Here is a 10579-nt window from a genome sequence, read left to right as displayed (position 1 = left end):
TATATATATATATATATATATACATATATATATATATATATATATATATATATATATACATATATATATACATATATGTATATATAGATATATGTTTTCATTTTTTACCCCTTTAGGTGAGTAGTAAAGATGAGTATGCTACTGGTTGCAACCAGTGAGGTGCTGCAAAACACAGCAAAGAACTAAAAACCACAGGACACAAAGTAGCAGCGAGCTCTTCTCTCATGGCGGAATATTGTGCCTTCTACTGAGAAACTTCATCTTTCAAACAGGGTTGAACTTATATTTAGTGAGTAGAAGAATTGAAAATGAATCATCTTGTACTTTTTTTAAAACTACAAAAAATATATATATAAAAAAAAGAAAACAAAAATAAGGAGCAGCGCTCACAGCGCAAGCTTTGAGATTTCCTTCTTTGTTTCTCTTCCGATGCTCTGAAAGTGATCCAGCGCCATTATTGATGATGTGTAGCCTGTTAGATTGACATCCCAGCAGAATGGTGACAATCTTTTTTTTTTTTTTTCATTCTCTCTTTCTTTTCTTTCTTCCCTGGAGTTCAATGCTAAAAAAACAAACAAAAGAAAAAAAAACAAAAAAAAAAACAGTCCCGCTAATGAGACATCAACACTGTTCCGGTGTGGTTGGACAACAAGTGGGACAGCAGGACAAAAAAACTTTTTCTAAAGAAGGAAGAGAGACCCAAGGATGGACGGACGGACGGACAGACAGATAGATGGATGGACGGACGGACACATGCTTTTCCGTGGTTGCTGCTCTGCCTGCAGGGGGAGGACGACTACTATTGTAAATGTAAAATGACTGTAGTACTTTTATTCTCTCTCTCTCAACTGCTCCATATGCACTCCAGAGTACAGAGGTTGGTATTTGTGTGCATGTTTGCAGGCCATAAATACACTTATGGGTGTATAAATGTGTGTGTGTGTGTGTGTGTGAGAGAGAGAGAGCGTGATGGAGGGACGGAGGGAGGGAGCAGCATATGGACGCTGGTAAAAAAAAAATAAAAGAAAAAAGAAAAAAAGAGAGAAAACACAAAATCATTTGTGCCAAGTCATAAAGAATTTTAAGAAAACTGTTTCAATAAAAATTGCTTATTACATCTCCAGCAACATCCACACTGAGTAGTGCTCTTGCTGGCTGTTTCCCCCCCTCACCCCCCCAGCTCCCTGAGAAATAATAATAATAATAAAAACAAATTCCAATCCGAGTTTGGGTTGGTATCTCTGGCTGCAGGTTGCTTTTCTCTCTGTCAGCATAGCGTGAAAAATAGCACATAGAAATGTGAAAAATGTACATTATACTGTGGGAAAATATGATGTCAAAGGTTTCGCGTCAAAACGTGAAAACTGTCACATTACAACACGAAGCCTCTTGTTTTTTTCCCTCTAATTTGGCAGCAATGAGCTTCCGTAGTGTTGTATGGAAAAACCAGGAGAAATGTAACAGGCTTTGAGTGGCGCTGACAGGAAGTCCATACAGCGCCATCTGCAGGGAATTTCTAAAAGTACAAGGTGTTTTTTTTTTCAGTCCAGCGGCAAGAACTGAAGAGGGAGACAAGATTTCCACACTTTACTTTAAGCTCGCAAATTCGTCCTCTTAAATATTTATTTTTATATTTAATATTTGATTTATATTTTTTTATATATATATTTGACATATTCTATTGTAGTTATAACATGGTAATAACCACCCAGGACTTCAGTGTCACTTTGTCCTAGAGCTTTTAACACATTATATCCACCACTTACAATTTATAAACCTTGTCATGAGTTGTAACACATCATAATGAACACTTATGACATGTTTTATTATAATGCTTTATAAAGGCATTCACAATGCACTCTACCATAGACCTTCATAGGAAGTCTGACCAAAAACACTTCTTCAGGGATGAGGAAGGAAGGAAGGAGATGAGGAGGGAAGGAAGGAAGGAAGGAAGGAAGGAAGGAAGGAAGGAAGGAAAGAAGGAAGGAAGGAAGGAATGAAAGAGATGAGGGAAGGGAGGAGATGAGGAGGGAAGGAAGGAAGGAAGGAAAGAAATGAGGGAAGGAAGGAAGGAAGGAAGGAAGGAGATGAGGAGGGAAGGAAGGAAGGAAAGAAAGAGATGAGGAAGGAAGGAAGGAAGGAGATGAGGAGGGAAGGAAGGAAGGAAAGAGATGAGGAGGGAAGGAAGGAAGGAGATGAGGAGGGAAGGAAGGACGCCCTCTAGAGAGAAGGTTTAACACAACACATTTAATTGACTTGGGTCAGGTGATGTCTTCATGTGACAATGAGGAAAAAACAGAATATTAATGAGAAAGATACAAGCAATTTGTTTTTACAAGTTTGATAATAATAAAAAAAAAACCCAACGAGATCAATGTTGATCAGACAGCAAAGAAACTCTGAATGAAACCTGATGTGAACACAGTAGCACGAAGCGAGCGTCACGCTGCTTAGACCGGGCACTTCCATCCGTCCCACTCTGGGGGGCGACGTGGAGTCGACTCCAGGCTTCCGTCATTTCAGCTGCAACACAACCTGCAAAGTTGGATCACGCATGATGAGATTCAGGCGTGTAAGCGACACACTGAACGACTGAGAGCTCAGATCTCCCAGCGCTGAGGTCAGGACTGGACCGACGCCACCTGGCCAGTAGGAGGTGGCCAGGTGGCGAACGCACCTTATTGGCTGCCTCCAGGGAGCTAATGAGCGCGCTCAGCTCGTCTCTGTCCATCTCCAGGTGGACGCTCCGCTGGACTCCGTCCTCCCTCACGTCCAGGCTGAGGTGGAGCAGAGGGGTTTGGAGGGAGGAGATCTTGTCACTGGACAGAGCCAGCTGAGGAGCCACGGCAAGAGAAGAGGGTCAAATTCAGACAGGAATTCTCTACTCATGAGTGTGAAGAGAACAACACGGTGGGCAGGAGACCATCGCTGTGCCTCAATTCAGGTTCTGCACCCTTCAGACCGAGTGTCCTCCGTCTGAAGGAAGCGTTCTTCGAGGACCCGGTCTAGAAGGACGGACCAAACCCCGCCTCCCCGGTCACCACCCGGGACGGTCTAGCCTTCGGCGTATTTCCTCGTTTCGTCACCGCTGTTCCCTCCTGCTGGCCAACCCCGGAAGTTACGTTTTTATAGTATCAACCTAACCATTGGTTCGCCATCTAACGATGCTGTTGGAAGATCAAATAAGTAAAATCCTACGTTAAAAACTGGATACTTTATGTGAAACTTCAATATTTAAATTTATATGTCGTGTCTTTACCAGTAGCTGGTGCTAATTTCAGCTGACTTCCCAGGATCCCACGATGCTTTGCAGCAGCACGCAAAGCATCATGGGATACATAAGTACGCGAAGGATAGTAGCGGTGCATCCTTGGAATTGGCTAAAACGAGGGCGCATTCCGAGTACGCATTTTGAGCGTCCTGAGCACCCTTGGGAATTGGGACAAGCCTTCGCGCAGTGCGATGACGCAACTTCCTTTCAAAATGCGCACTTCAAGGACGCAGACCCTGAATTGAGACACAGCACATGTGTGACGTTGTTCAAGTGAATGAATCAAATGGTTTTGGCTCCTAACACAACAAACCTTCACTGAGCTGAGTTTACTTTACAAACGAGCAGCGAGGCAGAGGAAACTTCAACCTGCTGGCATGAAAGTCTGTTTGTTCAACCTTGAATGCATAAATATCTTCTGACAGTTCTCTCCAACACCTTCCCTGCGGGGCTTGATGGTCCCACAGCCCAGAGACAACTGGGTGCATGGTGTTCCTGGACACGTTCATCACAGCGGCCTCGTTCTCACTTGACTGACAGAAACTGACACAGAGGATCTTCAGAAGAGACAGCGCAGCAGATACCAGGTGCAGCAGATACCAGGTGGCCAGCAGATACCAGGTGGCCAGCAGATACCAGGTGCAACAGATACCAGGTGCAGCAGATACCAGGTGGCCAGCAGATACCAGGTGCAGCAGATACCAGGTGGCCAGCATGGAAGCATGAAACCAGCAGAGCTGCCAGTCCGCCAGTGGACGGAACAGCCGTCACCTTGTCAAAAACATCCGTCACGTGTCAGTGCTGCGGGAGAACCTCAGCTAGTTTTAAATGTAGTCGCCTTGTAGCTTCAATAAAATCAATATTTAAGAGGCAGCAGTCGTAACAGTGTTTGCTCAGGTGGGCGTGCAAATAACTGCACGTATTTAACAAGAAATCCAATACAATCAGCTTTGCCTCAAGCGAGGGTGCACACGCCAAGTGACACCAAGTTCAGTTGTGCGGTGTTTGGAAGAACGACACACAACCAAGACAATATGACATTAGTTTGTGTGTTGCTCAAATTCATCCAATTTTAATAACTGAATCTGTTAATGTTTGTTGTTTTGGGAGCCTTCTTGGAACCTTTGAGAAGGTGAGAAGAAGATTCCAAATCTGAGCAGAACCTTCTGAACTGTCACTGCTGAGGCCCCTGCTCTTCCTCTGCTGTGGCTCCTGCTCTTCCTCTGCTGAGGCTCCTGCTCTTCCTCTGCTGTGACTCCTGCTCTTCCTCTGCTGTGACTCCTGCTCTTCCTCTGCTGTGACTCCTGCTCTTCCTCTGCTGTGGCTCCTGCTCTTCCTCTGCTGTGGCTCCTGCTCTTCCTCTGCTGTGGCTCCTGCTCTTCCTCTGCTGTGGCTCCTGCTCTTCCTCTGCTGTGACTCCTGCTCTTCCTCTGCTGTGACTCCTGCTCTTCCTCTGCTGTGACTCTTGCTCTTCCTCTGCTGTGACTCTTGCTCTTCCTCTGCTGAGGCTCCTGCTCTTCCTCTGCTGAGGCTCCTGCTCTTCCTCTGCTGTGACTCCTGCTCTTCCTCTGCTGTGACTCTTGCTCTTCCTCTGCTGTGACTACTGCTCTTCCTCTGCTGAGGCCCATGCTCTTCCTCTGCTGTGACTCCTGCTCTTCCTCTACTGTGGCTCCTGCTCTTCCTCTGCTGAGGCTCCTGCTCTTCCTCTTGCCCTTCCTCTGCTGAGGCTCCTGCTCTTCCTCTGCTGTGACTCCTGCTCTTCCTCTGCAGCTCTGCTGTGACTCCTGCCCTTCCTCTGCTGTGACTCCTGCTATTCCTCTGCTGTGACTCCTGCTCTTCCTCTCTGCTGAGGCCCCTGCTCTTCCTCTGCTGTGACTCCTGCTCTTCCTCTGCTGTGACTCCTGCCCTTCCTCTCTGCTGAGGCTCCTGCTCTTCCTCTGCTGTGGCTCATGCTCTTCCTCTGCTGTGGCTCCTGCTCTTCCTCTGCTGTGACTCCTGCTCTTCCTCTCTGCTGAGGCTCCTGCTCTTCCTCTGCTGTGACTCCTGCTCTTCCTCTGCTGTGGCTCCTGCTCTTCCTCTGCTGTGAATCCTGCTCTTCCTCTGCTGTGAATCCTGCTCTTCCTCTGCTGTGGCTCCTGCTCTTCCTCTGCTGAGGCTCCTGCTCTTCCTCTGCTGTGGCTCCTGCTCTTCCTCTGCTGTGACTCCTGCTCTTCCTCTGCTGTGAATCCTGCTCTTCCTCTGCTGTGACTCCTGCTCTTCCTCTTCCTCATGTTGGGACACTGGACTCTAGCAGCACTGTGGTCCACATGTGAGGTGGCTCTTTCCGATGAAGACATGGAGGAGATGCTATGGTGTGTTTATAGAGATGGTCTGCAACATTTACTCTCACGGCTGCAGGTTTAACAAACAGTTTGTATGCGCTGCTCACAGGTAATAAAAAGAAACGATGGAAAAAAAAAACCCCTCATCTTTCTTTAATTGCAGCAACGTATTCTGAAGAATGTTTAGCATGGCAGTTTACTTAGTCACATTTCAGTTGAGTATCAGCCAAGGTAGACGCTCTGTGTTGATATTTCCCATGGGCCACCTGGGGCTGTTTGCATAGTAAAACTCTGAGGGTATAAAGCCGCGGCTCCTCCTCATCAGCGTCAAAGGCTGACAAGATGCTGAGCGCTAAACTGACCATCGTTGCCAGTAAGTCATGACTGAGACTGAACATGTTTGTCATGAGTGTAACTCTACTACCTGAACCCTTCTGTTTGTTGTTGTAATGATTTCTAGTGCTGGCTGCGTCTGGCTGTTGGCTGTCTGAAGGTAAACACAACTCCAGACAACTCATCTTCATGTTTTTTTTACTTTGAGTTGTTCAAAATGTATTCGTCTCATTGAGAAAATTCCTTCACAGCAAATTCTTCGCGAGTTTAAGTGACGTGTAATCTGGGAATTTAATTCCTTATCAAATACTGGGAGGGAAAACTACTGCATGCTGTCGACTACAGAAGATCTTTGGTTTTCATTTCATTCACTTTATTTGACCACTAAATACTAAAAAGACAGAAAATTACAATTAGTAAGTAACAAAAAGCCCGTCAGTCTAGTGAGGGTTCATGGTGAGAGTGGTGCTGATGCTTTCAATGTATTTGGCTGCAGGCTACGTTGATGTGGCGTGTCCTGGTCAAAACAACATCCTGCAGTGTCGTACGTGTCGCCACTCCCACACTCACTGCTTCATTCCAAAATAAAATCCTTTCACCAGTTTTCATTTTTCTTGCGATTGAGTTGATCTCCATTTACTCTGATTGATGTTTCTCATGTTTGCTCCTGCAGCTGAAGGAAAAATCATCCAGCTGCAGTCTATGGGTCACGGCAACTCGAGTGGGATGGCCTGCTATGACAGGACCACCCCCCGCCAGCTCCAAGACGACCATTGCCTGCATAGCAGTATGCAGGGCTGGGCCAAGTTCATGTGAGAGACTAGAATAGTGTTCTAGTCCACTTGGACTTGGACCAAAATATGTTAACATTATATCTGGCGTTAAAAAGTTTAATGAATTTATTGCGTCAAGGCAACACTTGTCTATCTTCATTTCTTCCTCATAACAGCTGAGTAAATACATATTCTTTTCTTTTTTCCAGATGCGACGGCCTCGACTACTGCCGTCTCCCCAAGCCCCACAGAAACATGTTTGTGTGTAGCAACAACACGGACGACTTCCTTCAGGTCACGTACGACTGTGTGGACAGAAGCCCTGGTGGGTGACAGCAACACACTGCAGACCTCCAGGGTCTACAGGCGTCTTCCAGTTAGCGCGTTAGCACATTCCAGAAACCCAATAGTATACAGTCTGAGCTCCAGCTCATCACGCCGTGACCTTCTGACCTTCCCTAGGCGAGCGCTCCGTGGTCACGTGTGACGGCGGCCACGCCGAGGTCAAGTGCGGTGAGAACAATTCTACTGGTCCTCCCACCTCCCCGACTTTGACTGAAACAATCCATCGACATCTCTTTAATCTGTCACTCATAAGTGTGACAACACATGCAGACTTCTCTTCAGTCAACTAAAATATCTTCATTCTTTACATTGCAACATGTGTTGCTGTGTCTTCCGTCCAGAGAGTGGAGTGATCAGCATCAAGAGGGCCATCTACGGACGTGTGGATGAGGACACCTGCACCGACCATCCCTCCGTCATGACCTTCTGCCGCAGCAGCATCTCAGACATCACCGTCCGTCGCATGTAAGTCACACCATCCACATGACTGTCATGCTAAATCATCATGTCAAGCTTTTCCTTAAAAGCACTTAAAAGGAAGTTCCCTAAAAAAATGTATATATGTATATTTATATATGTATATTTATATATGTATACACATTATGTATATATGTGAGACTGAGTGGTGATATTCTGTCTCTATATGGAGAAGTCAGATGTTTATTTGATGTCCCTGGTCAGGTGTGACAACCGGACAGAGTGCAGAGTTCCAGTGAAGAGGTCGGCGCTGGGGAAACCTCGCAACTGCGACGGCAAGCCCAAATACCTGACTGTGGCCTACACCTGTCAATAACTGGTGATCAGCAGCTACTATGAAGGATGATGTTCCTCATGATCATTTACTCTGAGGTCCCTAATGTGCTTTTTTTCTGCCACCTTTCAGAGTGGTCCTCTGCACGGCGCCGTCCCATAGAGAAACCACGACGCTTCACTGGGTTGAGTCTCAGCTTCAGAACAGAACCACAATCTGATTCATTAAAAGACTGCATGGACTCACTGATTGTTTTGCTCCCTTTTTTGATACTCAAATAACATATTTTAATTTATTTTGTTTTTACTAATTTACTACTTTGATATAGAACACAAGTCCTTTAAAATTACAATTTACAAAGGGATAATATTCGGTCATTTTCCCTCTTTAATCTGGCTTCTGATTATGTTCAATATCTGGAATGAAGCCATTTCTCAGTCTGAGTAGTTGGCTCGCTCAATCTTTACTCATGAGAATTTTCAAGAAAATGTTGGACGTCTTACGCCAGGGGTGGGCAGTGCTTTATTGCAAGGGGCCACATGAGGAACCTGAGAGGGCCACGGAGGGACGGATCGCACTAAAGTATCTTGGCGACTCTCTCTCTCTCTATCCATGCCATCGACCCAAACTACCTTGACCATCCACCAGTAGATGGCGTAATGTATGGCTGGCCTCACACGGCCGGACAGGGACACACAAAGGGCCAGATGCGGCCCGCAGGCCCTACTTTGCCCAGGTCTGTCTTACGAGAAGTGTTATTGGCACCAGTGAAAAAGACAAAGTGCAGCACATTGGACAGTGCCCGAGAAGAGACGCTGACTGACCTTGAGCTGCCAGTCAAAGTCGTGCAGCGCGGTGGAGGAGATGGAGTCTGTTCTGAGGAGCAGAGCTCGGCGGACCTCCAGCTGTCTGGATCTCAGCACGCTGAGCACCACGTCTGCATGGCTGCCACCCAGTCCTGACAATCCAGCCAGCACCTGGAGGAGAGGGGGTGGGGGGGAGGGGACATCTATGGATTTGGCACTGAGAGCAACAAAGACCTCCTTCTCTTTCATTCTAGAACACTTTGTAACTGTCAGTTCCAATAAATCCAGTTCAGGATTTTATCATTGGATATTCAAATGATATAGTGTGTTGGAAAAAATTACATAGATAGATACTTTATCATCATTCAAAAAGAATCATTGAATTATTGAACTGATTGTGTTTGTCACCTCTTCATCACTGCTGTCGTTGCCCACCGCCAAGCGGAAGAGAGCCGTCAGAGAGTCCAGCAGCTCCAGCCACTCCTCTGGACTGCAGGTGGCGCTACTGCAGTCGCTCCTGCGAGGAGGCTGGCGGCCACACAGCGCGTCCACCACACCATGGCACAGCTGGGAAGTAGAGGACAACAGAGCAGGCAGCATCAGTCTGACTCTCTGTCTCGGCTGCAGGAATCTCCCATTAATATCTCCACATTCAGCAGTTTGCACTGACAGTGAAGAACATAAATGAATGTGTTGCAGTGTTTTTCAACCACTGTGTTGCTCCACACTAGTGCACAGCGAGATGATGCCCGGTGTGCCGGGAAAATGGTCCAATTTCACTTAATTAGTTTAAAAGATGATCATAATCACAGTCATGGAGTGACTGTGCTTGAAAAGGAGTCAGCCCTTCTCTCTCCCAACATTCCTGCAATAGGTTTCACACTGACTGAGGAGAAATCAATTGAGAAACTATGGTGTCATTATCAGACTAAAAAAGTCATTTTCATATATCTTTCAATGTAGACATTACAGAGAGCCAATTTCCCTGAAGATTATTATTATTATTATTATTATTGTTATTATTATTATTATTATTATTATTATTAGTAGTAGTAGTAGTAGTAGTAGGGAGTTTACGGATTGGTTAGTGGCACAATAGTGCAGTAAAACAGACAAAACAGACTCCAACATTGCAAAATTAAATATATAAAGACATGAAGCGATTGTTTAAAGTTCTAATATTAAAACAAAATTGACAGACACCTTCATTGTCTTCACTTTATAATTGTTTTTATGCGGATAGACAGATCAAGTTTTGTATCTACAACCAGTTATGGAGCATTGATAATGTAAACACATCTGAAAGGAAGTCGCTAAACATGAATGAATACAGTGAACACTCACATTACATCCGATTGGGTGCTTTTTTTTCTCTTTTTTTTAAGGACCTACACATTAAAACTGGTTTACATTTATCTCCACCAGGCGAAGAACAGATGAATTATCAATCATCAGAGGCTCCAGATTCTAACAATAACATAACAGTTTACGCCGAAGCATCAGTTCGGTAGTTTTAAAAACTCGTATAATTCAGATTAGCCCGGTTGTTTTTAACGTAAAACCCCCAAATACTTCCAATACTCACTCTTTGACAGTCTGCAGCCGACAGCCTACTCAGCACAGCCACCATAGTGTCTGACAGCGGCACTTCCGCCTTCTGCTGGTCAGCTGACCGCGACCACGTGACTCGTATCGTTGGCCAGTGAGTTCGCTGATGCTACTGGAGCGCTTTTAAAAAAAAGGGTTTAAAGGCGGAACCCGTTTTCAAAGTTTGCATGTTTAACGTGCACCGTAATCATCAACAACGGGGGCTGGGTGAGGCAGCGACTATACAAGAACATAGGCACATAGACAAAGTCTAATAAAGTTTCAAAACCACCAGTTTAAGAAGCAATTTGTTTGTAATAACGCTCATAATTTCGGGGAGTTTTTGTTCCGGCTTCAAGCGGCTGTTGCTGCGGTTATTATGCGATAGT

At 45.5% G+C, this 10579-nt stretch overlaps 2 protein-coding genes across 2 annotated transcripts; one reads left to right on the top strand and one right to left on the bottom strand.

Annotated features, from left to right (window-relative positions):
* Positions 1 to 1808: 1808 nt before the first annotated feature.
* Positions 1809 to 10348, bottom strand: commd8 (COMM domain containing 8). Its single transcript, XM_076027787.1, has 5 exons — positions 10189 to 10348; positions 9012 to 9170; positions 8622 to 8774; positions 2681 to 2836; positions 1809 to 2538 (listed from the first exon to the last, which is right to left on the bottom strand). The coding sequence occupies exons 1-5, from the start codon at positions 10231 to 10233 to the stop codon at positions 2518 to 2520; spliced, it is 534 nt and encodes a 177-aa protein (XP_075883902.1). The 5' UTR covers positions 10234 to 10348; the 3' UTR covers positions 1809 to 2517.
* Positions 5914 to 8038, top strand: LOC142889146 (L-rhamnose-binding lectin CSL3-like). The gene is made up of 9 exons (XM_076027786.1): positions 5914 to 5968; positions 6056 to 6088; positions 6425 to 6472; positions 6602 to 6740; positions 6911 to 7026; positions 7164 to 7214; positions 7388 to 7511; positions 7728 to 7842; positions 7930 to 8038. The coding sequence occupies exons 1-8, from the start codon at positions 5938 to 5940 to the stop codon at positions 7837 to 7839; spliced, it is 654 nt and encodes a 217-aa protein (XP_075883901.1). The 5' UTR covers positions 5914 to 5937; the 3' UTR covers positions 7840 to 7842; positions 7930 to 8038.
* Positions 10349 to 10579: the final 231 nt, after the last annotated feature.

Source organism: Nelusetta ayraudi, unplaced genomic scaffold (genome assembly GCF_046127955.1).
Source record: "Nelusetta ayraudi isolate G7.1 ecotype Tasmania unplaced genomic scaffold, CSIRO-AGI_Nayr_v1 ptg000021l, whole genome shotgun sequence".
Lineage (NCBI taxonomy): Eukaryota > Metazoa > Chordata > Actinopteri > Tetraodontiformes > Monacanthidae > Nelusetta > Nelusetta ayraudi.
The sequence above is the reverse complement of the archived record's forward strand: the minus strand, read 5'-3'. Positions and strand labels throughout refer to the sequence as shown.

What these genes read in the sequence shown, in the direction of transcription:
- LOC142889146 (XM_076027786.1), top strand. Translation starts at nt 5,938, where the DNA reads ATGCTGAGCGCTAAACTGACCATCGTTGCCA. An exon ending in AAACAACATCCTGCAGTGTC is followed by an intron (nt 6,473 to 6,601) that starts GTACGTGTCGCC and finishes TTGCTCCTGCAG; the next exon opens with CTGAAGGAAAAATCATCCAG. An exon ending in CCACGCCGAGGTCAAGTGCG is followed by an intron (nt 7,215 to 7,387) that starts GTGAGAACAATT and finishes TCTTCCGTCCAG; the next exon opens with AGAGTGGAGTGATCAGCATC.
- commd8 (XM_076027787.1), bottom strand. Translation starts at nt 10,233, where the DNA reads ATGGTGGCTGTGCTGAGTAGGCTGTCGGCTGCAGACTGTCAAAGA. An exon ending in ACGACAGCAGTGATGAAGAG is followed by an intron (nt 8,775 to 9,011) that starts GTGACAAACACA and finishes CCTCTCCTCCAG; the next exon opens with GTGCTGGCTGGATTGTCAGG. An exon ending in ACTTTGACTGGCAGCTCAAG is followed by an intron (nt 2,837 to 8,621) that starts GTCAGTCAGCGT and finishes GTGGCTCCTCAG; the next exon opens with CTGGCTCTGTCCAGTGACAA.